This window comes from Rhinolophus sinicus, chromosome 14 (assembly GCF_057876585.1).
Source record: "Rhinolophus sinicus isolate RSI-liver-muscle chromosome 14, RSI-T2T, whole genome shotgun sequence".
NCBI lineage: Eukaryota > Metazoa > Chordata > Mammalia > Chiroptera > Rhinolophidae > Rhinolophus > Rhinolophus sinicus.
Window position 1 is genome coordinate 10,308,377 of NC_142514.1, and position 27,451 is coordinate 10,335,827.

At 55.1% G+C, this 27,451-nt stretch overlaps 2 protein-coding genes across 2 annotated transcripts; both read left to right on the plus strand.

Annotated features, from left to right (window-relative positions):
• Positions 1–210: 210 nt before the first annotated feature.
• Positions 211–16,366, plus strand: EFHD2 (EF-hand domain family member D2). Its single transcript, XM_088790155.1, has 4 exons — positions 211–610; positions 12,362–12,509; positions 13,712–13,846; positions 14,719–16,366. The coding sequence occupies exons 1-4, from the start codon at positions 297–299 to the stop codon at positions 14,848–14,850; spliced, it is 729 nt and encodes a 242-aa protein (XP_088646281.1). The 5' UTR covers positions 211–296; the 3' UTR covers positions 14,851–16,366.
• A 4,888-nt stretch (positions 16,367–21,254) lies between these two features.
• CTRC (chymotrypsin C) lies at positions 21,255–26,943 on the plus strand. The gene is made up of 8 exons (XM_088790156.1): positions 21,255–21,409; positions 22,606–22,697; positions 22,793–22,890; positions 23,726–23,851; positions 24,209–24,345; positions 25,130–25,275; positions 26,139–26,291; positions 26,867–26,943. The coding sequence occupies exons 1-8, from the start codon at positions 21,370–21,372 to the stop codon at positions 26,879–26,881; spliced, it is 807 nt and encodes a 268-aa protein (XP_088646282.1). The 5' UTR covers positions 21,255–21,369; the 3' UTR covers positions 26,882–26,943.
• The last annotated feature ends 508 nt before the right edge of the window (positions 26,944–27,451 follow it).

Genomic DNA, 27,451 nt, shown 5'->3' on the forward strand with positions numbered 1-27,451 from the left:
CTGGCGCTGTGAGGACGGAGACAAGCGACGGATTTTTACAAAGACCCCCCTGGGGGATGGTGGCGGGCTGGGCGCACCCAGCACACTTGAACGCCAGCGATCAAGACAGAGCCCGCGCCTGCAGCGCAGGGCCGGGAGCGGGGGCGGGGAGCAGGCGGTCCCCGAGGGGCCTAAGTCCCACCTTCGGGGGCGGTGCCTAGCGCGGGGAGTGTCAGGAAGAGGAAGAGCGCGGCCAGAGGCTGTGCGGGCGCGCGGAGAGCAGGGGCCGGGCCGAGGAGAGCGCCGCGCGGGCCACCATGGCCACGGACGAGCTGGCCAGCAAGCTGAGCCGGCGGCTGCAGATGGAGGGGGAGGGCGAGGGCGGCGGCGAGTTCCCGGAGCAGCCCGGCCTGAACGGGGCCGCGGCGGCTGCGACTGGGGCGCCGGACGAGGCGGCGGAGGCGCTGGGCAGCGCGGACGGCGAGCTGAGCGCCAAGCTGCTGCGGCGCGCAGACCTCAACCAGGGCATCGGCGAGCCCCAGTCGCCCAGCCGCCGCATCTTCAACCCCTACACCGAGTTCAAGGAGTTCTCCAGGAAGCAGATCAAGGACATGGAGAAGATGTTCAAGCAGTGAGTGCCCGCCCGACCCGGCCCCCCCACCTACCCCGCCAGCCGGCCTCGGCCCCCACACCCCGACCCCGCGCCGCCCCGCGTCCCCTGCTGCCAGCCGCGCTCCCCCGAACCCCGACACAGCAGGGGTGTGAACCCCGCGGCGGCCCCTTCCAGATAATCACGAGGCTGCGGAGCCATCCACCCCACCACGCGTATGGATCTGGGTACCCGGGACCCTGGCACGCTACCCCTCCGCTGGGTGACGCCGCCCCCAGTGCACTATACGCGCGCACACGGAGTGGGGGCTCCGCGGCTCCTAGATGATCACGAGTCCCCGCGAGCCCCCATTACCACCACACACATGGGTCTGAGAACTCTGGGTCGCTGGCCTAGGTCCCTGTCCTGTTAGTGACGCTTCCCCCACCACCCCACACTCGCGCACACCGAGATTGGAGACCCCGTGGCCTCCCTTTCGCCCCCAACAAGCTACTCAATTCCCCACCCCCACCTCAGCACACGCTGGTCACAAACACCCCCCAGCGCCTCAACAAAGGTGACCAGTCCCTGTTCCCCAGGCCACACACATTCTTTTCCCTGGGGTACCTTCATTTCCTCTGCTTCTCTCAGATCCCCCTCAACATGGGTTCTGGGCAGAGCCCCTCTCCTCCTCTACCCCTGCAGTTATTCAGCATCTGCCAGCCAACTACAGTCAAAGACCCTTCATCCCCTCCCACCTCTACCGCCATCCACAGTTAACCAGGACCCCAGTCCTTGACCCTCAGGAGTTTCCCTGGGGAGGGACCCCTCAGTCCCTGCTCCCCACTTTGCAGGTATCACAACCTTTCTCCTCTTGCCCTCACTACTCCCCTGCCTCCAGCAGCTCCGTAGTCACTATGCCCCATCTCTCCTCAGCCCCTCACCTGTGCCCCTCCTTTCATACGCAGGGTTCCCAAAGTCCCCCACCTTCCTATCTGACTTCCCAGTTGCTCTCACCCTTACCCTTTACTCTATATAATTCCACATGCTGTGCCCTCAGCAGGTTGGACAGCCCCCCCCCCCAAGCCCATGGGATCAGCCCTAAACCCAAAAAACACCCTAATGTCTCTGTTGAGGAACTAGGGAGAAAGGGCTCCAGGTCCTCTCTGGTCCATTCCTGGGTTGACCCAATTGGGATTGAGATGGTCAGCCACACTCCCCTCCAGCCATGTTTGCAGGTGGGAGGGGGTTTGAGGAGGAGGGGTGATAGAGGCACCCAACCCCTTCCTTTTGGTACCCTTCCCCACTTCCTGTCACCAATTGCCCTGTCCCTAGCTTCTGGAGGGGACAATACCCCTGGGGTACTGGTCTGGAGTGGGTCCTGGAGGAGGCGGAACCATCCTGAGGCAGATTCTAGGATGGAGGAGTCAGGAAGTCTCTGCCTTGAGACAGACAGCCCAAGGCCACGAGAGAGGCGCTGGACCCACCTTGCCCCAGGCAGGAGGCGGGGCAGGCTAGGGCTGTAAGCCTCCAAGCTGGCCAGCAGCTGACTGCCCAGAGAGCAAGCCGGAAGGCGGGTGTTTTGCAACCCCACAGCTTGAGAAAGGCTCTTCCCACTTCTTACACTTGCTGCAGCTGCTGCTTCTGCATTTGGTCCGACCACGCAGGGGAAGAGGTTTCTGGTTCCCAGACCTGAATGATTGGGCGCCCCATACTTTTCCAGGGGGGAAACAGTCCTTGACTCCCCACTGAGCCTCTGGTACAAGTCTCACAGCCCTGGGGAGCCTGCCTCTTTGACTCCAGAGTCCTGGTTGAGAGTTCTAAAGTTTCTTCCCAGCCAAAGTCTGGCGTGATTAGGAGAGCAGGATTCCCAAGGAGGAAATTTCCAAGATTCTAGCAGGAATAGATTGCAAGTTCCTTGAGCCCAGGGTGGGTGTAACTTCACTCTAGCACCTCCTTGTAGAGCCTGCCCTACCCTGGGGAGTGCAAGTGAAATTATTCGAAGGCAGCCAAGATCCCTGCCTGTATCAGGAGAACGAAAGGGCTAAGTAGCTCACAGTTCCTCCCAGTAACCCCATGAAAGAACTGTCATCATTCCCATGGCACAGTTGGGGAGTCTGGGCACAGAGAAGTTAAGTAACTTGCCAAGACCACACAGCTACAAAATGATGGAGTCAGGATCTGAACCCGGGTCTATGACTCCAAAACCTTTGTTCTTCCCTTCCGGGTCTCCTGCCACCAGTATCTGCTGCCATGTGGGAAAACACACTCCTCCAACGCCCCCTTCCATGTTCATGGGTGATTTTCCACCTCACGGACCCAACGCCAGCCAGCGTCTTTCCCCCACAGCCCTCCTTCTCTTAGGCTTCCACAGCGTCCCTACCCTCTGCCCCCCCCCAAAAAAAAAGATGGAGCTGTTTGGGAGAGCCCAGACACCCCAAAGAGCAGGGACTTGGGAGGCTGTAATGAGACTGCAAAGGGCTTGGAACTGGGGGAGTGCATTTGCAGAACAAGCTCGCTTTTTACAGAGTCTGTTTTTGGTGTTAGTGTGCCGAGGAATACTTTGATAAAGATTCGGGGGAGCTGAAGCCCTGCAAGCCACCTCTTGGCACCACTACTGCTTGCTGGAGCTTTGGGAGGGGTGAGGGGGCAGGAAGGGGCCAAGGAGCTGGACTTCTAGGGAAGGAAGTGCTGCCTGCCGGGGGCCCTGGTGAAAATGGAAAGCTGCAGATTTTGTATTCAAGGAAACAAGGCTTCACTGTGCCAGCCGAGCCCAGCCCCACCGAGTCCGGCTGTGAACAGCCAACAGACAGGCTCTCATGAAAGACAAAACCCCTCTTCTGCTTCTGCTGTCTGAGTAGGCCTGCAGCCTTCTGGGTCCAAGCAGGGCCACAGCCAGGGCTCTGCTGAGAGCCTTCCACCCTGGTGTCCCAGCTCCCAAGACGGGGAGGAGGGAGCCTGGCCCTCCTGGGCAGCTGTCCACCAGAGCCAAGTGCAAGAGACAGAAAGTCAGAGGGAGCTAAGAGTCGGCCTTTCCTTGAAGGCCAGCAGCTGGGAAGCCTGGCCTTTTATCCTGGCTCTGCCTGTGCCCCACCCCAGGGCCCCAGGCTTCACATCTGTAAAGGGAGCAGGCTCTATCTGATAGTTGCCAAAGGTGATTCAGCAACGACCTTATTTCTGACGGGTCCTGAACCCTTCTGGATGGCAGAATTGCCTTCCACCGTCTTCCTGTCCATCCATGCAGTGTTCATCAGCAGATACTTCCTGAGGATGGAGATGGAGGGAGAATAGAAGAGATGGAGGGAAGATAGGCTCTCCGCCATCGCTGACCTCACACTACAGCTGTACAGGTTCCAGCAGGGAGAGACCTCAAGGGCTGACTCCAGCCCTTCTCCTCACTTTACAGAATAAGAAACTGAGACCCAGAAAGGTGTAGTGACTTGCTTGGGGTCACAGGGAGGTTTTCAGTGGCTGGACCAGAGCATCCTTCTCTGTACAGTGGGGATAGTGGTCCCCGCTTCTGGGGGTGAAGCTCAGAGGAGGTGACGCATGTAGAGCTCTGGCGCTGTGCCGGGCACGTGGAGATAGTGGAGCCAGGACTGTCTGTCCTCCCTCCCGATGCGGCCTCAGGCTGTGCCCACCACCTCTAATCCCACCCTCTCCCACTTCTCTCTGCCCATCATCCAGGGCTGTCTGTGGAACCCTCCAAGCAAGGGGGCAATGATAGGGGGCACTTCTGAGCTGGCAACAGCCTGCCTGGGCTCTGCGGGGTTTTGTAAGCTGAGACCTGCTGGAGAGGTAGACAGTCGTGTAATTCTGAACCTGCCATGGAATCTGAGGAAGACGCCCTAGTTCCCTGCCTTGCCAGCCTCGTCCCCAGCCACTTCATCTCATGACCCCTTGCGTCAGAGAGACAGGTTTCCCTCTCCTTCTGGAAGCTTCTTCCTTCCCACCCTGCCCTCTCCTCCCCTCCTCTCCACCTGCGCAGAGACCCTGGCCCTTCACAGTACTGCCCCTCAGCATTCTTCCTGGAAGACCGTGTGGTGTAGTGGTTAAGAGTGGGGCGTTTGGACTCTGCGACCCTGGGTTTGAATCCCAGCTGTGGGCCCTGGGGCAAGGCACGTAAACCTTTTTGAGCCTCAGTTCCTCACCCTAGAACAGGGAGAATAATAGCACCCACATCACATTTTCGTTATGAAGTACTTAACCCAATGCTTGGCACAAAGTAAGTACTTCTTAAGTTCCTGTCACCATCATCCCCAGCCCTGGCGGTGGTTGGGCTGGCACCAAGGCAGCTCCACAAAAGCCACTGGCTGCCTTCACTTACCTCCCACGGAGCTGCTGGACTGGGGGCAACCCTCTCGCTTTGGTCCAGAGTGACAGGAACCCAGCATGACAACCCTTTTCTCCTGCCCAACAAACACTCTGATTGACAGCTACATATGGCTTTGATAAAATAACAAAAATGGAGAAAGGAATTCATTATCACTTAATTACGTGGAAGGCAGGTGGCAGAAAAAAAGCGAAGAGCCAAGAGCAGCTCTGGAGCAGTACAAAAGGGGGACCCTCGTGCCGGACCGCCCCTGTGTAGCTGGGGGACTCTGGGCGGGGTGCTCAGCTTCTCCGAGACTTAGCTCCCCCTGGGGCTGCAGAACCTACCAGGTCAAGGGCTGAGGATGAAATCGTACAAGTTCTGGGCCTTTGTCAAGTTCCCCATCGTGTCTGATCTGAGCACTGTTAAAAACATAGATGATGACTTTGAAAACCCCCCAGTCCATTCCTTTGATCATCCATCCAACAGATACTTCATTAAGTTTCTGCTGTGTGCAAGTCCCAGAGACCTAGGCAAGAATAGAGTTCCCGCCATCAAGAAGCTTAAAGTCTCACCGCGGGGAGAGAGGACGGACCCACAGAGCTAGAGATGGAGGGTTCCGTTTCTTTATTTCTACCGTGAGGACTGAAAGGTCTCGTAAGGAACACTGTGATGATAGGTTCCCCACAGCCAGCCCCCTGCCTCCGCCCTCTCCCTGTTAAGTGGAGCCACCAGGTCCAGTTGCTCCCGAAGGAGCCTAAGTGTATTATTTCAGAAATTAAACATAATCCTCACACCTACATAGTGAGGTGGGTGCTGTCATTATCCCCATTTGCCAGATGAGGAAATGGAGGCTCAAGGAGGTTATAATAAGCAGCAGAGGCAGGGTTAGAATGAGGTCTGTCTACAGGGAGTTCCAGAGGCCAGTGAGGGCTGTGTTTATGGTTGGGCGTCAGGGGACTCTGAGCGCCTCAGGGGAAGCCCTCAGGAGCCTGGCTTTCTGGGCAGGGAGGATTTGTGCTCTCCCTCTGCTCTTCCTCCTTCCCTTCTGATTCTGAGTCACCTTTGTTCTCCCTCCTCCGGGGATTTTTGGCTCTCCTTTGGTTTGTACCTTGCTGCCTGCCTTCTCTCCTCCCTGCCCACTAGACCCAAGGCTCTGGGAGGCCAGGCCCTACTGCCTCAGGGAAGGTCAGAGACCCTTTCTGCAAGGAGAGCCTCACCCAGGCTGAGGAGGGAGTCACTCGGCGACCTCAGCAGGGACAGTCCCCACACCTTCCAGTAGCTTAGTTCCCTCTGACTGCCGAGCAGTCTTCTCCTTGGCTGACTTCTGCTTTTCAAGGACTGCAGAGAAGTGAGGCGTCCGTGCCAGAAAGGCACAGCTAGTCGGGAGCCAGGCCCCAGATTCCAGAGCTGTGTGGAGATGCAACTCTAGCCCTTCCCAGCACTCTGACGGGTGGGCCACTGTCAATCCGCTCCACCCTGGGCACTTTAGCTCTTGTTTAATCCTTTCTTTACATCCTGGAATTTTATCATGACCCATTTCACATAAAAGAAGAGCTCTCGGGAAGCTTTACGTGACTTGTCCAAAGTCACACAGCTAGTAAGGAGCGGAGACAGGATTTGAACTTGGGTCTGTGTGACTCCGAGTCCCTTGCTCCCATGGGTCCCAAATAGAGCAGCATCAGCATCACTGAGGAGCTGTTAGAAGTGCAGACATTCGGGCTCCACCCCAGACCTACTAGATCAGAGTTTCTATTTTAAGAATATCACCAGGTGTGCCCATTGTGTATGAAGTGCTAGCCCCCCCACCCACAGCCATCTCCCCGCAGCTTGCCTAAGATTGACCTTCAGGTAGGACACATTACTTAGTCTGAGCGGTAGGGAGGAAAGGTTACATTAAATAATAAACACTGGGCTCTATGAGACGTTCAGTAAATGTTCTGTGCAATCATTGTTACAATAATTATCAATACTAAGGGCGGGCAGGGGCGAGCTGGCGGGAAACGCACTGCTGACGCAGCAGGTGGAGAGGGTTGCCCCTTTCGGGCTGGGGCTCAGCGCGAGGTGTTTGAACCCCAGTTTAGGATATCTCCGAGCCCTGACAGCACCCAGCAGATTGTCATACGCACTCAGACACCCCTCGGCTGACACAGGGCAGCAGATTGAGTTTCAGATTCCACAGATAGGACTAGAGGAAGTGGTGATCGGCTGGGCTTTCCCCACATGAGTCAGGCAGTTTGGGGGTGGGGGCGGGTAGGAACCGATGGACGCTGCTCAGCAGTCATCACCAAGCATGTGGGCATCCACCTGCTTGGAAAGGCGGGCAGGGCCAAGCTGGCTGTAAAAGCAAGGCCAGAATTTTCCTGTCTTCCAGAACTTTCCTGCCCCAAGGGACCTGCCTTCCCATTTTACAGGACAAAAAATAGAGGCCACAGGGGCCTTCCCAGACAGGATGTGGGGGGACCAGGTCTGTGAATGCTGAGACCAAAACCAGATGGGCCTGAGGGCTCCTTGGTCTATAAACACCCTCTCCAGCTGTCTGTCCTTCTGGGGACCCCCGTGGGCAGAGGGGCCATCAGCAAAGGCCTGGGATGGGAATCAGCCCTGTTCTCCCAAACCAACTGTTGCCATCCTCCCCCTGTGCAGCGGCTGTGGTAACTCCTCATCCTGCCATTAGACTGAACAGCACAACTGACAGGGGAGAGTCATGTGTGAGGAACAGCTTTCTACTAGACAGTTCCATAGCCAAAATGGCCCGGCTGAAGGAAGCAGTGAGCCTCCCGTCCTCAGTGGTATTCAAGACACCAAGCAGGATAACTGCATTTAGAACCTGACCCCGACGAATGGCTAAATGAGGTGGCCTCCACTATCCCTCCCAACCTGAGCTTCTCTGGTACAGGGTCTGTACGCATCAGGACATAGCATAGTAGTTAAAAGTGTGTTTTTCATCAGGCCTGGGTTCGGATCCCAGCTGTGTCCTTGTCAATGGTGGCCTTGGTCAAGTCAATTCCTCCCTGTGCCTCAGTCTCCTCATCTGTGGTATGGGGATAGTCGTGCCTGCTTCACAGAGTTCTGGTGAGAAACTGATGCAAAACACTTGGCACAATGCCAGGCACATAGTGAGTGCTCAGCAGAGTAGCCACTAATGATAATGAAATGGGGACGAGCCCTGGGTGCAGACCCAGGGCATCCATACTGCACGCTGTAGGAGCCAGCCACCACCCACCCGCATGACTCCTGGTCAGAACTGGAGGGCAGAGGAGGAGCAGCCAGCCGGTGGGACCAGTTCAGCCCAAAGGGCAAAGTCTGCCTGGGTGGTGGCCGGCTGCTCCACTTTCAGGGGTGGATGGGAGGGGATTTTGTCACCAGCATCCGGGGCGGCAGCTGCTGAGCCCTCCCTGTCGACAGCTATTCAGGGGGAGGCGGGTAGGAATGCGGGCACGGTGCCAGCTGCAGCCTCCTCCCTCCAGTGCGAGAGAAAGTGCTGAGCTCCCAGCCTGGGAGCTTTGTTGCCAGTCCTGCTGGATGGAATGGGCCCTCCCAGGCAGGCCCCAAGCCAGGCTGTCTCAACCCAACCTTCCCAAGCCCTGCAAGCTTAAGAATTTGGGTCCCTCCATGGGACAAGGAAGAAGAGGGAGGCAGGCAGGCAGGGAGGAAAGAGTTTGGAATCTTCTGGTCTGCCAACGGTGTGTCCTTGGGCTGGTTGCTGACCACTCTGGGCAGCATTCCCCCCATAACATGAAACTGACAGACCAAGCGATCCAGACGGACCTTGTGTGCTGACTTCTCTTTCCCTGCATCCTCTGAGCCTCCTGCAGCCTCACGTCCAGCTCAGGGAGAGGGCTGACGGACGAGACGGTCTCCCCAGCCCGAGACATGCCCGTTTCCGGCCACCTGAGAACATCATTCTCTCCCTGTGTTGCCAGTTGTCCACCTGCTGGTAGCACAGTGACTGTCTCTTTGTCACTTCCCTCTCTGTCAGAGGAGGGGCAGGAGAGTAATCTAGGCTCCTCTTTCCCTCTACCCAGTGAGAAAGCGGAAGGCTCTGTCCTGCTGTCTTTCCACCTCCCCAAGTGGCAGGATCTTTGAATCAGGCCTAATGGGGGGGTGAGGGAGAGACCTTCGGAGGAGGGTGAGATGCTGGAGGGGCCTCTGGGTCATCCTGTCCATCCCCTGCCTCCAGGCTGGTCTACAGCAAACATGTCCGCCCAGCCAGTCACCGGCAGGACTGGTACCCTGGGAAGAAGCCATTGTGTTTTCTATCCTTAGTGTCAGCATTACGTGTGAAGTACTTAACATAGTACCTGGCACACAAAAAGTTCTTAGTAGCCGCTGTTATTATAATGAAATTAGCAGGTTTAAGTACCTGCTATGTACTAGGCGCTTTATATCTATAATCTCATTTAATCTTTAATCCTAAAGGTAGATATTAACAATAATAGTAATTTATTATTATTATTATTGTTGTTGTTAACTTGTATTAATTAAGTGCTTACTGTAGGCTACAGTCTGTACTAAGAATCTACTTGGATTGGGATCTACTTTGACTCTTTTAATCTTTGTCTCAGTCCTGAGATGGGGCCTTTGATCTCCATGGTTTAAATGGGAAAATTGAGGTTTGTGGGAACCGGTGATTTTACCAGGGTAACCCAGCCAGCAGGTGGCAGATCAGGGGTTTGGACCCAAGTCAGTCAGCAGAGTTGATGAGAGCACAAACCTTCAAGGTCATCTTCAATCAGGTTAACCTTGGCACCTGGCTGATCCAGTGACCCAGAGCTCACCCATCAGAGCCCAGGGTGCATGGTAGATGCCTGCTCCCCCGGGGGTCTCATGGGAACAGCCTTCTCCAGTGTCACCTCGTCTGGGGGCCCCAACTCCCACCCCAACACCTGGCCTCTCCATGGCCTCTGTCACCTCCCCTTGGCGACTGATCCACTGGCACTGCAGCCAGCCCTTGCATTGCCCCCCTGGGGGCTGGAGTCTGCCTGGGATCGAGCCCAGACCCAGTAATTGATTGACCCTTGATTGATGCAGCCGGTGGTTTAAGCTGCAGCCCAGCCAGGCCTGGGAGCTGCCAGAGCCCAAGTTTCCGTCCAAGTTTGGATACTTTATCTGCACTTCCTCTGAAACTGAGCCACCACTGGCTGCGGGAGAAACCGGGCCACTTGAGCAGTAAATAAAGCTGGGCTCAGGAGAGGGGTGGAGCAGCACGGAGAGTGGAGTGTGGGAATCGCAGGGTCGGGGTCCGAATCCCTGGCCTCTTGTTTATCGTGCCAGTGCCTTCACCTCTACAATCTTGTTCCCTCATCACTCACATGGAGACGTAATACTGACCTGCCAGGATTGCTGAGCACAGAGGTTGTAAAGAGGAAATGCCCGGCACGTAGTAGGAGCTTAATAAAGGTCACTACATCTCGTTATAGTGGCGACGGCTGCCATTTCTGGAGCCAGCTCCATGTGCCAGGCACTGTGCTACGTGCTTGGCACTTAGGAACTCAGTCCTCACAGTGACCCTGTGAGAGAGTCACCGTCATGCCAGGGGGTCTCAGCCTCAGCTGGAGGCTCCAATGACACAGGCTTCTGGAATCCAGGCGGCCTGCTCCAACCCTGACACGTCGCTGACCTTCATGGGAGCCCCCGTTCAGAAAGTGATGGGGCTTTGTTTTTCAGAGGGGCACTGAGGAGAGGAGTCCATGTGACTCATCCCAGGAAAGACTGACTCCCTCACCAGGCCGCTCTCCACAGAGATGCTCCAATACCTGTCACTAAGAGTCGTGCACCAGCAGCTCAGCCCCTTACCAACTGGCAGACAGGCTCCAAAAATGGATGGAGGGGCCCCCACAGTGCTCCTCCAGCTCTCAGTGGAGCCTAGACCATGGGATCATAGGCCTGCCTGACCCTCCCAGGTCCCACCACTCTCTACCATATTCTCTTGCATCTGCTTCCGGCCCATCTATGACCACTGCCCACAGGGACCTCTGGCCGGTGTGCCCCCCTCCAGCCCTTTCACCCCATAGTGGGGAAGAAGGCCTCAGGACCAAGTGTTCTCTGCAGGGTTCCCAGAGATCCATCTTCCCCTGCTGCATCACTTCCAACCACTGACTCACTCGTGAACTATTTATACCCCTTGCACAAATGCTCCACTCCGCGCTCCAGGCAGACATCTCTGTTCTGCTGGCAGCCCCAGGACATGAGGAGGAGGGCTGGGCACAGAGCAAATGTGCAGGTTTATGAGCTTGACAGACATGGGGTGGAAGCCCAGCTCCTTTTCCTGCTGTGTGACCTTGGGCTGGTCACTTAACCTCTCTGAGTCTCCATTATAAAATCAGGTTGTTTCAAGGGTTAAGTAGAATAAAGTTCACAGTACAATGACAGTTTTCAAAAAGTGGTTGCTATTAGGTGTCCAAAGTCGTGCATAGCTTACCTATAACTAGAGAAGGGGAAGGGAACTGGGGAGTCCTGAAGGGAGCAGAGGAATGAGATCTATGTTTATGTGGGAACTCCAAGTCTTCAGGACACAGGTTTCTGGAACTCAGCCCTGAGACCACTCTCCCCAGCCCGCCAGGAGACAGGTGTTTGATTAGCCTGATTAGAAGGCCTGGCTGGGCTGTGCAAACAATGCCCACATCGCCGTTCTGTGTACTTCTGACACCAATGGCACCTCTCCAGCCAGGGGACGGTCTGGAGGCCAACTCTAACCCAAGTTCTTACTACAAGAAGGCCGGTCTAAAGAGGCATTTGGACTCCATCCCTCACCCCATGCCTGACTCTGCCAGGCCATTGTGGGTAGGAAAAAGAGACCTGAAATGTGCAGAGCAGAGACACTGCCATCACCTTATCACTGTTCCAGGCCTTTTCCAGCCAACCAGCCAAGTCCCCACTGCTCGCTTCAGGGACCCTGCACAGCTTGTTTCCTGCATACCCCAGGCCACCTCCAGGAAAACTAGAAGTGGACCTCCCTCCTGTGACCCCTAGTCTTGCCCTGTGACGTACCTTCTGCCTCCCTCCCAGGTGGGGACAGGGAGTGGGATCAAGATTTCCCTCAAGTGCCCATGGAGATGCTGGTAAGCCAGCTGGTCCTGGAGGTGATCAGTGAGTGCTACCCTCAGCACCCACCCTCCCAGTCTGCACCCCAGGATATTGTGTTTTTTCTCCCTGCTTGTTCATGTCACATTCAGTACAGGGAAGCTGTGGTTTGAGCTTCCTGTGCAGCAGGCTTGTCTAAAACAGTGCTGTTAAACATGTAGGAGGCTGTCAGGCCATGTGGTGAGTTCCCCGTCGTCAGAAGTAACCAAGCAGTAGCTGGGCCACAAATTAGGACTCTGCCTGGGCTGAGGTCCCTTCCAGCTGTGATAGGATGATAAGGTGGTGGGAGATGCCCTCGAAGCCCCCAGGCTCCCTGCACTCCGGCTCGTGACTGCTCTCACTGGTCAGGTATGAGATATCAGGATGTCCTTAGTCCTTTCTCTGTGTACCCATAGGTATGATGCTGGCCGGGATGGCTTCATTGACTTGATGGAGTTAAAGCTCATGATGGAGAAACTTGGAGCCCCCCAAACCCACCTGGGCCTGAAAAACATGATCAAAGAGGTGGATGAGGATTTTGACAGCAAGCTCAGCTTCCGGGAGGTGAGCCCGCTCCCCATGGGGGCTGCACCTGAGGGCTTGTTGGAGGGATTGTTGGCGAGGAGAGACACTCCCCTTTGTCTTTGAGCACCATTGTCCCGAACAGCTGCTGTTGAATGGCTGGTAGTTGGCTGAGGCTTCAGTGGGATCCTGGAGCAGGCGCCAGGGTGGGGGGCCGGGGTTTGAGATGCCTTACGGGAGAAGAAGGGACATCCATTTCTTCATGAGTGACCACTTACTGAGTGAGCCCGTGGGTGGGCTCCGGGAGTGCAGTGAAAGGCCCTGGGCTCCAGGAGTCCTGGAGCGTAGAGGAGAGAAGCCCAGAGTGAGATGGCACGATGCTGGGATTCAGGAGCGGGGACAGGTGGAGAGAATGACATGTACTGCAGGTCCAAGAGGAGCTGAGCACTGACTGGCCTGGGGGACTTCACACTCCGGATCTCACTCAGTCCCCACTCGGAGACAGGCAAGGCTCAAAGACAGAGCAGTGGGACTGGACTCTGAGCAGCACAGGATTAGATGCCGGGCGGCTGGGGGCTCTCAGAAGAGTCAGGGCTCAGGCCAGGCCTTGGAGAGCTAGCAGGAAGCATACAGGAGGCAGGGCAAGAGAGAGGTGGTGGTTGGGAGTGGGGGGCCGCCTGGGGGAGGACGAGTGGCAGGGAGGAAGGTGCAGGCTGTGCAAGATGATGGTTTGTTTGGAGTCAGGACATGGGTTCAAATCCTTCCATCAATTTCTGGTGCTGAGATTTGGCACAGGTGTTTTCTTGTCCTTGAACCTGTCCTCATTCTATAAAGTGGGCACAGTCACGTACCTTTAGGACTCAATAAATGGAATTTAGGGTGAATTCGTTTGGGGAACAGTGGAAACGAAGAGGTGAGTTGAGGCCATGTCATGAAGACTCTTGATGGGAGCTGAGTGTGGACCGAGCAGGCTTGCTATATAGCCTGGGATCCTTGGAGAGCAGGAGATGGGTCCCCTAGCCTCCCTCCCATTGTACAGATGGGCAAACCGAGACCTGGAGAGGTAGGGGCACAAGACCTGTGCAGAGACACAGCATGGAGGAGGAGAACCCAGACCTCTAGCTCCCAGTCCCGTGAGCATGCCTCCTTTTTCCTAGGGAGGCCGTGCTGGGCCTGGGTGTGGCCAGGGATACTGGCCCCTTTCCCTCTCACCCTGACACCCCATGCTTTTCTCCCTGCTGCAGTTCCTCCTGATTTTCCGCAAGGCAGCAGCTGGGGAGCTGCAGGAGGACAGCGGGCTACACGTGCTGGCCCGCCTCTCCGAGATTGATGTCTCCACCGAGGGCGTCAAGGGGGCCAAGAGCTTCTTTGAGGCCAAGGTGAGGAATGGAAAGATGTGTGGAGCCCAGGGTGGGGTGCCCTGACCCCAGCTCAAGGACGGGGGTAGCCAGGGTATGACAGGAGCCTGGGTTAGCTGGAGGAATAGTACCTCTGCTTCCTTTCTCTGCGGAGGCTGCAGACAGGAGGTGGGGGACTGACACCCCAGCTGGGCTGGGCAAGGCCCACTGTGCTTTTGGCGTCTGTCCCCTCCCATCCAGGCTGTGTTTCTTTCCAGCTTCCTCTCTCTCCCTGCCCCCAGGGTGGGGGAGGGGCAAGTACTCTTGAAGAGGGGACAGGGACCACTTTGAGCCACTAGACCAGGCCTAGAAACACACACAGGCTCCCGGGGCCTCTTGGAGATGCTAGCCCTGCCAGCCCCAGCCTGGAGGGAGTATGACGGACCCCAGAAGCCACCTACATGGACAGCACCCTCCCCTTTCAACACACACTGAAAGAGATGGAGGGGACAAGAATGGCTCCTGGATCCTGCCCTCAGGGCCCCTTGTCTTCCCATGTTAGCAGAGACTATTCCTTCCAAAAGCCGCCTCCCACCTCCTTCTGGGCTTCTAAGGCCAAGGAGATGTTTCAGGGTTTATCGGTGGGACTGGTGGGCAGCTGGGTGGGCAGGAAACAGGATAAGGACACGTCAGAAGTTACAGGGCCCCCAAACGTGTTACGTTCAATCCTCCCAATGAATCTATGAGGCCAGAGTTACTGAGCACCAGGCTCTAAATGGAGAAACTGAGGCTCCGAGAGCTGAATAGAGTGCCCGTCCCAGGGCTGGAGTGGTGAGAGGGGGAGCTGGGAAAGCCCACATGGCAGCGCAGGGACCCCTCTTGCCCTGAGGCACCTCATCCCTACTCCACCCCAGGTGCAGGCCATCAACGTGTCCAGCCGCTTCGAGGAAGAGATCAAGGCTGAGCAGGAGGAGAGGAAGAAGCAGGCAGAGGAGATGAAGCAGCGGAAAGCGGCCTTCAAGGAGCTGCAGTCTACCTTCAAGTAGCGAGGGGCTGCGGCCCAACCAGCGCCCAGTCCGGCCAGCGAGAGTGGGTGAGGGTGGGCAGACGGGGAGCCGAGCCCGAGTCCTCGGCTCTGTCTGAGGGACCATACTAAAAACCTACAAATGTCTGTGAACACAGCCAGCTCAGCGGTCTCACAGAGGTGGCCCGGCCTCCGCCCCACTCCCTGCTGCTGTTCCCGAGGCCGTGACACCAGCGCTGGCTCCCTGCCGGCCCAGCCCTCCCTGGCGTCCCTGAGTCTCTCTCACACCCCTGGCTGCTCCCCGCCTGCTCCCTGCCCCTCTTCCTGCCCTCCACACACACCCCACTCCTCCCCTGTGCCTGTCCCTTCCAACTCCTCCCTTGCCCAGAGGCCACCTGCCCTTAACCCACAGGCTGCACTGCCCCTGGGGCCCTCAGCCCCTTCCTAGACTGGGGGAGCAACAGATGGCAAGGATTGTGGCTGGCTCCGTAGAATGGGAGCTAAGGAGCTGATCAGAGGCACACGGGGCCCCACCCCAGCACCTGTTCCTGCAGCCCTGCCTCTTCTCTACTGGGGTCAGGGGCTGGGGGAAGGCTTCTATTTTTGTGAAGGGACCAAGGCCCTGGCACCCAAGCAACCCCAACTTGGGGGCCCAGCCAGGCGGGGGGAGGGGACAGCTGTGTCAATCTACCTCACAGGCCCACACTTTCCCAGCCATGCCGTGGATCATGGGCAGGGGAGACTCTGGGGGCGGAAACACTACTCCCTAGTCCCCCCCGGGACAACCTGAGGGTCTTGGGGGCTCTGGAGAGAGCAGCGTGGAGAGGAGGGATTGACCCCTTCGTAGGGAAGGAAATCGGCACCGTGTTCATTCTCCAGAAGGCGACCAAGAAGTGCTTTACGTGGTTTGTACGACAGAAGGAGCAGGGGACCTCGCTCGGCCCTTTCACACCATCCTTACCCGAGTGACATTCACCGCCTTGTCACCAGTGACAGGACCTGTCCCTCACACCCACTCCCTGAGGAAGCATGGGGACCCCAGCACTCCCTGTGCCACTGGCCCAGTCCTGCACAGCTCCCATGTGCTTGCTCACGTGTGTGCGTGTCTGTGTGTGTCTGTCTCAATCGTGAAACTGTGCCCGTCACACAGTCCAAACGAGTGGCCGTCGAGGCCACAGTTATGCAACTTTCGATGTACGCGTATGTCATGACAACGTCACTGCTTTTTAAACTCGATAACTCTTTATTTTAGTAAAATGCCCCCTAGAGTCTATGAAACTCCCGTTGGACTTGCAGAGGTTTTATTTTTCTGGCCTTAGAATCTGCAGAAATTAGGAGGTACTGACCCCAGTGCAGCAGCCTTGGCCCTGAATTGCGTTTGCCTTAGCGGATATGTTTCTACAGATGAATATAGAAAGTTCTTTTTCTTTGGGCTTATTGCTTTTTCCCCCCCTCCTTTCTCAACCCCCCCCCCCCAAAAAAAGTGACTTCTTCATTCAATGGTACAATTATTTTTTAACTAAAATAAGAAAATTATACATTTTTATGTGTGTGTGGTTCTTGTTGGTTGGGAGGGGGTGGCAAAGGGGGAGAACAGGGATGAGGTCACCTGGGTGCTAGGGCAACATTTGCTCAGGTGGCTCCCATGGCATGTCAGAAGCCAGAGAGAGGAAGGGACTCCTAATGGGAGAAGTTGAATCTGATGGCCACCGCTCTCACCGGGCGTTAGTCTAAGCACTTTACGGATACTAACTCATTTACTCCAAACAACCAGCCCGTGATGGGGGTGCTGTTTTATTCCCAGATAAGAACAGGGAGACCCAGAAAGTCTCCCAGAGGTGCCAGCAGGATGCAAGCCAGGGCCAGCGTACACACCCCGTGCTACCCATCTGACCACGTGGCCTGGTGAGTTCAGAAGGGGCATGCATGTCCGTGGGGCCGTGGCACACAGCATGTGGTTGAAAGTGGCACCAAGGCCATGGGGATTCTGGGTTGATGCACCTTAGATCCCCCCCCAAGACTCCCACAAACACAGATGCCCCAAGCCTCCTGCACCACACAGGTTGGGGTGGTGGGGTGACGAGGAAAGAGCCAGGGTGCTTCCTGTATAACTTTGGACAGATCAGGCTCTCACTGCATCCCAGTCTCCATCTGTTCAATGCGAGGCTGGACTACGGTCTCAAGGTCTTCCCTGTGGTTTCCAGGTAGGACACCTCCAAGTAAAACCTGAGTGGACTCTCGGGAGTTGGGGCTTAGGCTGGGCATCGCTGCCCCCAGGTGGACGTAGATGGTACTACAGTAGCCAGGGTCCCCATGCCCTCTCTGTCACAGGCCAGGCCTGGGGAGGGCTGCGTCCTAGGGAATGCCACCTAATACCTGAGATGCCACCGTCATTAACACTGCATGTTAGGTTAAGCATTGCCTTTCAATGGCATTCCCAAGGGAGAACAGACCCCTAACATCCTAGCAAAAATGGTCTCAGAACCAAAGGATAGAGGATACTGACAAGGATCCTCTTGAATTTTAGCCCCTTTCCAGAGTCCCCTCCCAGCTGGCCCGGTAATGCACGTGGGCCTCAAGCCCTCAAAATGTCATGTGCCAGGGCCCTCCACCAACTGGGCCCTTAGCCTCTGCCTGCACAAGACCCACACCCACTCCCGGCCTGGGCAGAGGGCACATGTGGAGGAATGAACAGGCCCCAAATGATTCAGGGACCACGAGTGGGAAGGGAGACAGGTTCTTAAAAACCTCCCCAGGTCTCAGCCTCTTAGTGAGATTCCCCCCACTGTGCCGGCCCCCATCACCAAACCCAAACCCTTCACTCAGTCCCCAAAGCCTCTCAACTCCCAGTATTTCCATCTGGTTTGGAGGAGAAACCCTGCCAGCTCCTAGGCCCACTTATTGGGCCTCACCTGAGATGTAACAGCTGCCACCTGAGAGTCCTGTTTCAGCAACTAAAAGATATGGGCCCCAGTCAGTGGCACCTGCCCTGTTTCCCAGACTCTCACTGCCCTGCCTCCCCACCTCCCAGCCTTGGCATTGCTTCTCCTGAGGTTTCGCCTCCCCTGAGCCCAGCCTCCACCAAGCCACCCGTGGTCATTTTTCCAGTACAGTCTGAGCCTGAGTGGCTCCTGGGAGGCCCCACTCCAGCCCTGAAAAACAACACGAGGTTCAGCAGGATGGGGGTGGGATTCTAGCATCCTCATACTCTCAAGTCCTCAAGTTCATTTTGGACATGAAATCTGTAGAGAAGGAACCCTTTCCCAACCTGCACCCCATCAAGCTCCCACCCAGAACTCACCTCTTATTCAGGGACACTCCGAGAAACACTTACCATCCTGCCCGGCAGGGGGCGTCATCAGAGCTGGATGGGGTCTTAACATCTCTGTAGTCCCAGCCACAACAGGGTGGGGCCCCCACATAGGAGGTGCTCAGCGAATGTGGGAAGAATGAGTGGCCTCCATGCACGAGGTAGGTATATCAGTGCCTCGCAGTCGGGGCAAACAAAAGAGTCGCATCTTTAACTTAATCCAACTCCAAACCCCCACCCCTCTAGTCACAGGAAATCCACTCCCCCAGGACTCCCCTCTGCAGATACGCCCAAGCCCTCCCTGTGGGGGCTGCTTCTTCACTCTTGGTCACCATGGCCAGAAAATCAGGTCAGCAAACCGAATGTCGCCACCATAACTTAGGCAGTTTGAGCCATTGCAGTAATGGCGTCCTCTGACCCCCTGCTCCCAGCACTTCTGGCCAGTTGCTCTCAGTGAGAACCCAGTTTTCTCCCCAACCGCCCCAAGGCACAGCTAAAGGCACCGTCAGGGCCCAGATGAGCCATGGAACATTCACCCAAAGTCTCTCTCAGCTCTCTATAACCTGACATGAGGCGGGACCACGGCCACGGCTGAATCGTCCATCAGTACGGTGGAGCCCACGATACCTTTAGAGCCTACAAAAATGTCTTGGATTATTTTAAAGTCAGCAGGGGGGAAAATGAATATAATCTAAACTGGATTATATTAGTCTTTATACGCATGCAGTCATAAAACATAATTTTTAATATTCATTGATGGAAGAAGGGATCCACGAAGGCAAAAGGGCCCAGGGACAGTCTAGACTCAAGCTTTCTCATAAGAACCAGATGGCGACAACCATGATAATGACAGCCAACACTTACATGGTGCTTGCCAGGCACTCCTCACAGTAGCCCTAGGAGGCATGTACCACTTTAATTTTTACCCCTATTTTATAGATGAGGACGTGAAAGCACAGAGAGAGATTAAGTCACGCACAAGGTCACGTGGATAGGAAGCAAGGGCTCTGGGTTTTCCCCCCTCAGGTGTATGGTCCAACGCTAGGCAAAGCGCTCAACATTCCATCTTCAGCATCTAAAGCAGAGTGAGGTGACCTCAGTCTTCTCCAGGGACAATTGCTGGTGCTGTCTTACACAAAGGGCTACACCTGGTAAACGTCTCAAAACCAGGACATGCTCCTAAAACTGATGCTGTCTGCACCTTCCAGAGAAGCCAGCAACCTCCCTCCAAAAAAAAAAAAAAAAAAAGGTCAGTTTCTTTGTAAACATTCCAAAAAGAGAAAAAAAAAAAAGAATGGCCCTGTCTGGTAACTCACTACCAATGTGCCTGTGAATTTGTGGCAATTTCTATATTCGGGTACATGTTAGAATGTGTGGCACGTAGCTCTGCACGTGCCATGTAGAATTGAATGCTTTCTATGTGTGACACTAGTGTGTGCGTGTCTGTGGGTTTGTAGGCATGGGTGTCTGTCTGTCTGCCTGTCCCTTCATGCTTGTGTATGTATGGGCAGGTACACGTGACTGAGATGGATGCGGAGAAGATGCTGTATCTCTCTGAGTGTAAACCAGCAAGCTCCCACACATAGAAACCAGTTAATCATTTTCCCAGGTTGTTCAAGAGAAACTGAGGCCCAAAGAAATTGCCCAAGACCCGGGGACATCCAGCAGGTCACTGAGAGACAGAAACCAGGAGTCTGACCTGGCACCTACCTCAGTCCTATCTCTGTTTATGATGTAATTCCCCAGCCCAGGGTGACCTTTTGCAGAGTCTGGCGACTCATAGTTCCGGATCTGAGCTGTATCAGGCAGTAGCCACTGACCACTCTGTCAGAACCAGCCCCTAGAACACACCAGAAAGTTCCCACAGACTGAGATCCCCCAGACACTTCAGGTCTGAGGCCTGATGTCATCACAGGACAGACCCCTGCACACTCCCTCACACTCCGTCTCTCTGTTGTTGCTGTTTTTAATCAAAACGTTATTGGTTTTTATGTCACCAAAGTAATGCACGCTTGTTTTTAAAAAGAACGTAAGCTGTATAAAATATAGAATTTAAAATCCTCCTCCACCCAGATAACCACCATTAACAGCAGGGTGCAGAGTGTTCTGAGTTTCTTTATTAGGAAAAATTCCTAGACCAGTGGGCCCAGCTCAGAAAGCAACTTCCAAGGAGCGCATGGACGAGTAGAAAGGGGAGGAAGAGCAGAATCGAACAAACCAGACTGAGGTCAGGCCTTGGGGCAAATGGATTAAACCAGACGCTCCAAGGGACAGACTCATCCCAAATTGCCGAGGCTTGGGATAGAACTTCTAGGCACACAGTGCTTTGGACACCAACCAAGTGCCATGAATCCAGACCTGCCACTTGACCTTGATGTTCAAATCATAGATCCTTAGGGTCGAAAGGAGCCTAGGAGTACATCTGGTCCTATTCGCCCATTTTAGAGATGGAGAGACTGAGGGCCTTTACAAGGAAACAAGGGAGATGGCTCCAGGTAGGAACTTGGCCAACCAGGAACCTTCCAGGGGCTGCCCAAGCCTCAGTCTCCATCTTCAGCCCAGGAAGGAGGTGCTGGAGAGCAGGGGAGCCGCAAGCCCAGACACTAATAGTTGAATGAGGGAAAAAGAAAAAGAAAGGAAACAATAAAAAGAGAGGAAAGAAAGAGATGAAGATATAAAGACAGAAAGACTCAGTGATTTGCAGTAGTTTGAAGCCGCAGGCTGGTGTTAGAAGTGCTGTCTGCAAATCCTGGTTCAGCTGTTGCCCAGCTGTATCATTGTGGACGTTCACTGACCCCTGAGCCTCAGCTGCCCCCTCTTTAATGAGCGGATAAGAGTGTCTACTTCACGCTGTTGGGAGAAGTAAGTGAACACAAGGAGCATTGAGCATAATGCCTGGCACATAGTAGGTGCCCAATAAAAAAATAACTAAAAAGAATGAGTTACGGGGAGAGGAGAACACACTCCATGGAGAGTGGTGGGGACCCCCAAAACCTTCAAACCTCCGAATTTGCTCTATCTCAGGATACCTGGGAAATCCATGCCTCGAGCCAGCCCTATCTCCTGCCCAAATTAAACAGTAACCACCCAAGGTCAGGGAAAGGGCCTTATCAGAACAGATTTCTCTCCAAGGGGTAGCTCAGCCTTGACCGGTGGGCCCACCCCCACTCCTGCCTATAAGTGTGCCCCTGCCCACCTCGACAGCTACTCGGTCCTGACCACACACAAACCATGCTGGGCCTCACCGTCCTCGCCGCCTTCCTGGCCTGTGGTAAGCTGTGGGTCAGGGATCAGCCACAGCCTGTGGGCTGTAAGCTCAGGCTGGACCCCAGGGCAAGGACTGGAGCAGGGGGCCCTCTGCTTTTCGGGGCTCCAGGAAAGGAGCTTAGGGGTCCAATATGAGTTCGGATACTGCTGACCACTCGTCTTCTTGGCAACTCCGTTTCCATATCTGTAAAATAGAGCTGATGATCTGACCTCCCAGGGTGAGGTTAGAGAAGACGTGTGGACAGCACTGAGTGTGGGCTGGAGACACCATAGATGCCTCATCCTGAGTCACTCCAGGGACTGTTGGGGCCTACTTTTCTCAGCGTTGGCGTCTCTCCCCTGGGGACCCATTACTCCCCCATGTTGGTGGCCTTCTCCCAGATTAGGAGTCAAGGAGGCTGGCTTGAATGTCACTCACTCTGGGCAGGACATGGACAAGCCACGTCACCTCTCTAAATCTCACTGGCTCCTTTGGCAAACGAAAGCACTTGATTAAGAGTCCTTCTAGCTAACAACAACAGCAGTAATAATAATAGCTAGCCGCTCCTGTTTATTGAGTGTCTACTATGTGCCAGGCACTGTGCTAAGTCCTTGCCATGCAGGAGCTAATCTGAGAGGCAAGGCCTATTAATACCTCCACTTTACAGAGAAGGACATTGGAGCCCAGTGAGTCTCTTATCTTGCCCAAGATCACATAGCTGGTTAATGGTAGAGCCAGAATTTGAGTCTGGGTCTGTCTCACTGGAGCACCTGCTCTGCCTGCTCCACGCAGCTCTCAGCTATGACAGTCTACAACTCTGTGGAGCCAGTGCTCACATACCCCCATTATGTCATGGCCTAAAAAGGGACAACAAGGTAAGCATGAGGGACACAGATATACCCGAGCACTCACAACATGCCAGCCACCTTTTGTTTCCTCCAGTGTACGAAGCATTCCCTCTGTACCAGACCTTCCCCTTAACTCTTTATAGACCTTGTCTAATTTAGTTCTCAGGACAAACTCACCAGGTTAGTGCTATTCTTCCCATTTCACAGAAAGGGAAGCTGAGTCCCAGAGCACTAGATAGCTCCCCCAAAGTCATGCAGTGAAATCTGAACCCATGTCTGCCCAGCCCCAAAGTTTGTGCTCTTTCCCCATCATTCCACCAATGGGGATGCCAGCCCCACTCACCTGTGCTCTTCCTCTCGTGTCTCCCCCAGCCTCCAGCTGCGGGGTTCCCACTTTCCTGCCCAACCTATCATCCCGGGTGGTGGGAGGAGACAATGCCAGGCCCCACAGCTGGCCCTGGCAGGTAAGTGCTGCTGCAGGGATGGGAGGTGGGTGGGGAGGGTGGTGGGGTGAGGGTCCCTGGGGGTTGACACATGGCCTTTCCACACCCGCCTCCAGATCTCCCTCCAGTATCTCAAGGATGACACATGGAGGCACACTTGTGGTGGCACCTTGATCGCCAGCAACTTCGTCCTCACAGCTGCCCACTGCATCAGGTGAACGGGGATAACACCTGGAGCGGGAGCCTGATGGCTGCTCTTACTGGGCACCTACTACACACACAGGCACCGGACTAAATAAGCTACTTATAGCCAGGAATTCAGTTTTCACTTCTCCGTTCAACAGTATTTATTGTGCACCTACTATGTGTCAGGGAATGCAGCAGTGAGGACATAGTCCGTGCTCTCAGCAAGCTTCTATTCTAGTGGAAGACAAAGCAACAGACCATTAAACAAGTAAATATATAACATATCAAACAGCAATGAAGAAGAAGTCTAGAAGGGAATAAAAAGAACGAGGGATCCTATTGTAAATGAGGTGGCCGGGGAAGGTGTCTCTGAAAAGGGGGTATCTGAAGGAAGTAAGGGAGGAAATCATCAGTCTGGCGGGAAGGGTGCTCCAGGGGGAGGGAACAGCCAGTGCAAAAGCCTGGAGGAGGGAGTCTACTTGGTATGTTTGAGGAGTCATGAGGATAACAGCATAGCAGGAGCAGAGTGTATGAGGGGAGAGGAGGAGGCGAGTGCAGGCAAGACAGTGCAGGCAAGAAGCGCTGGTGGCTTAGACTAGTTCATTCTCACAGCAGTCCTGCAAGGTGAAGTCCAGTATTATCTCCACCTTCTAGGCGAGGGGACTGAGGCCTGAGGCTACCCACCTAGGAGTCAAAGTAGACTTGACTCCAAGACCAAGGTCCTTACCCTGTGTCCTGGCAAGGGTCAATGGGGATGGACGCTCTCTTCCCCTAAACGATCCCCACAGTGGCCACAGAGCTGGGCCACCAAAGGTCCCAGTTCCCTCTCTCCCCGCCTGACCCAGTCCCCTTCCTCTGTTCAGCAACGCCCGGACCTATCGAGTAGCCCTGGGGAAGAACAACCTGGTAGTGGACGATGAGGAAGGCTCCCTGTTCGTTGGCGTGGATACCATCTTTGTTCACGAGAAGTGGAACTCCTTCCTGGTGCGGTGAGTGCCCAGCTGACCATCTCACGGCCCCTGGGGGAAGCACAGAAGAAGGAGGGGTCCTGAGACGGAGCTGCAGAGCCCCTGGACCCCATTCTTAGCCTGAACAGTCAGCACATGACCCCTTTACACAAAGTGGCAAAATGCTAAGTGGAGAGAGAAACCCCGTCCATCTCCATCATTAGCCAAGAGTCCCTGGAAGGTGGATGATCTGTCCTCTGACATCTCTGTCAGTCAGGATATTTAGGAAGGACCCCTGGGTCACCCTTGGCCTGACTCTCAATTCACAGCCCAGGCGTCTCAGCACTGGCTGGGGGGCCAAGACCTCTCGCCCATTCAAACCTCCACTTTGAATTCCAGCAATGACATTGCCCTCATCAAGCTGGCGGAGTCCGTGGAGATGAGTGACACCATCCAGGTGGCATGCCTGCCTGCGCAGGGCTCCTTGCTGTCTCAGGACTACCCCTGCTATGTCACCGGCTGGGGCCGCCTCTGGAGTGAGTACAGCCCCTGTCAAATCCAAGCGCTTTCTAAAGGAAGCAGCTCCCACAATAAGCACCCCACCCCCGTTTGCCGATCACTTTTCCTTTCTGCCTACACATCCTCAGATCTTTTTCACTTTGTAGTCATAACGGCTAGTATTTATTAAGCACAAAGCATGTAGCAGACACACCAACAAATGCGTAGAAGGGGTGCTGTAAAGCTTAAATGGATTAGCATTTGCCAAGTGCTTAAAACAGGGCTTAGCACATACTAAGTGCCATATAAGTGACTACGTATCAAATAAACTAAACAAACCGTTTGGGCTGGGGAGTTGATCTTACAGTATATCCTATGCCCAAATAAAGTCCCGCAGAATTAAAAGGTTAAATGCAAATTTAAAAAATACAGAAGACTCAGAGGAAAATGCAGATTCATACTGGGAAATCTTGGGGTGAGAAAGACCTTTTACTGTGAGACACCAAAGGCAGAGACCTACAAGGGAACGAATGACAACTAAAACCCCAGAATCCAAATTAAAGAGAAATTGCCTCAAAGGGCTTTCTATGATTAGTTCTGCCTCCAGCCTGCTCTCCTTTCCCCACCCTCAGAGGGGGTCTCTGATCCAAACAGTTTGGGCCCATTGGCTCCGTCTCTCTCCGTTAAAGGCATGTGTGCAGCTCGCACAAAGTCTAGCCAGAACTCACCAGGGGCCTGTCCCAGCCCCATCCAGCCCTCTCTTCCCTGTAGGCCTGGGCTGTCTGGGCTGACTTCCCAGGTCACCACCTGTTCTTTCCCCAGCCAACGGCCCTATTGCCGACGAGCTGCAGCAGGGCCTGCAGCCCGTGGTGGATCACGCCACCTGCACCCAGAAAGACTGGTGGGGTGCCATGGTGAGGGACACCATGGTGTGTGCCGGCGGTGACGGCGTCATCTCAGCCTGCAACGTAAGTGTCCAGGCCCTGCACCCTATCCCTACTCCAGGTGGCCAAGTAGAAGGAGGCAGTGAGGAGGGCAAAGGAGGGTGGGGAATGGGGAGACCCACATGAGTGTACCCTTTCTTGGAGAGGAGACTGAGCCCTAGCTGGGCCCAGGAGGCTTAGGAGAAACATGTCTCCCTCACTTCCTTCCCTGCCCTGCCCCCAGCACTGTGTTGAGAGCATAAGAATTGAGCATGAGTATCTGAGTTCAAGCCCCAGTCCCTCCACTTCGTAGCTGTGTGACCTAAGGCAGGCTGTTTAACCTCTCTGAACCTGTTTTCCCATCTATAATACGGAAATATAGTGAGCTCTTTGCAGCGTTGCTGTGAGGAATAAATGAGTTTTACAAGTGTAGAAAAGACTTCATTAAAGTCTCTGCACATGTTTCTTCAAGCCATCAGCTCAGTTCAGGGAGTCTGACACAGAACCAAGAAACATCTAGGACAATCAGGGACTGTCCTGTTTTCAAACACATGACCCCTCTCCCCACTCCCACCTGCCTCACTTTCCCAGTTCTCCAACATCCTCACCTACCTGGGCAGCTCCCAGAGTCTTAGACAGGGTGACCTGAACAGCTAGGGAAACCGAGGCACAGAGAGGGTTGTCATGATTCCAAGATCACACAGCAATCCAACAGCTAGTCTATACCCCAAGGCCTCCCAGAGTGAGACCAAGGAAGCCCAAACCACATCATCTCTGCCTCCCTCACCATGAAAACCTGAGGCCAAAACAGGGGTACCAAGGCTGAGGGCCCCCCCACACACTTCCCTGCTTCCCAAGCCTGCCTCAGAGGGCAGTCTGGGAGCTGATCCCCTCCTGGTCTGGTGCAGGGGGACTCCGGTGGCCCGCTGAACTGCCAGGCTGAGAACGGCTCCTGGGAGGTGAGGGGCATTGTCAGCTTTGGCTCTGGGCTCAGCTGCAACATGCGCAAGAAGCCCACAGTCTTCACTCGCGTGTCCGCCTACATCGACTGGATCAACGAGGTGGGTACCTGCCTCCGAGCCCTCCTTCCTGCGCCCGCCAGCCCCTCACCCTCACTCGCTCCCCACTCACTCATTCAGTCACTTATTCATTCATTCACTGACTCCGTCAAGAAGTACTGAGTGCTTACTGTGTGCAGACCTTGAGTAGGTGCCGTGAAGGAAAGCGACATTCACATTTCCACCCATTCGTCCATTGGCTTCAGCAAATACTTATGTCCTGATCCCTGGCATCACATCAGTCCCCCCAAAAGTGAAAGGCGGCCCCAGGAGAGCAGGGCCCAGCAGAGGAGAGGGGTGGCATGGCTGGCCATATGTAGCAGAGGGTCGCTCGGGCTGAGGGCTGTCACCCTGGGGACAGATGTGTTCTGAGCCTCAATTACATAGTGATCTGAAATGCTGAGGGGGTGCAGAGGCCTTGGGCAGAAGCAAGACCAGCTTGTGAAAGCCTGCCGTGATGCCTTTCTCCTACTCTCCGGGTAGAGCCTTGCGATGTCCTGGAAGGGGACACACACACACACACACACACACACACACACACACACCAGAGCCCCTCACCCTGTTCTTTGCTCTTCCAGAAAATGCAGCTGTAATTCATCCTTGGGACCCGAGGCCGCAAATCCCCACAACCACAATAAACTTCTTTCCTCCTCAAGCTGCCTGCACTCTTGATTTGCGTCTCCCCTGCACTGCACAGGCTCTCTCGGGGCTGCCCCTTTCCACTTCAGGGGTGCAAGAGAGAGACACGCACACCCCAGCCAGGCTGGCTAGGCCTGAGATGCCAGTGGAAGGGGATGCCAGGAAGCCACCTGGTGCCTGAGGGGGTATGAGTTAAGGACACACACAGTTGGCCCCCAACATCTCACAGCTGTGAACCACTGTGGCCCTGATCTGGCCTCCACAGAGGAGCCTGGTGGGTCCTTAGGCTCCCAGCTGAAGGTGGAGGATGGGTTCTCCCCAAGGACAGCCCTCCCTGCTCCAGAGAGGCCGGCCACAGGAGGATGCCCACTGCTCAGAGACAACCACAGAGGCCCCCCAACCCCAGAGCAGACCCCGTGGCTGCTGTCAGCCTGGGTTCTCTGAGTTGAGAAGTGTTTAATGAGCCCTGACCACACGCCAGCCCTTTGCTGGGCAGAGTGAGGGTACAGGAAGAGTCCACAGCC

Bases quoted from the DNA above. Each gene is read 5' to 3' on its own strand.
- CTRC (XM_088790156.1), top strand. From the start codon at position 21,370: ATGCTGGGCCTCACCGTCCTCGCCGCCTTCCTGGCCTGTG. The intron at 21,410-22,605 runs GTAAGCTGTGGG...TGTCTCCCCCAG, and splicing joins CGCCGCCTTCCTGGCCTGTG to CCTCCAGCTGCGGGGTTCCC. The intron at 22,891-23,725 runs GTGAACGGGGAT...TCCTCTGTTCAG, and splicing joins ACAGCTGCCCACTGCATCAG to CAACGCCCGGACCTATCGAG.
- EFHD2 (XM_088790155.1), top strand. From the start codon at position 297: ATGGCCACGGACGAGCTGGCCAGCAAGCTGAGCCGGCGGCTGCAGATG. The intron at 611-12,361 runs GTGAGTGCCCGC...GTGTACCCATAG, and splicing joins ATGGAGAAGATGTTCAAGCA to GTATGATGCTGGCCGGGATG. The intron at 12,510-13,711 runs GTGAGCCCGCTC...TCCCTGCTGCAG, and splicing joins GCAAGCTCAGCTTCCGGGAG to TTCCTCCTGATTTTCCGCAA.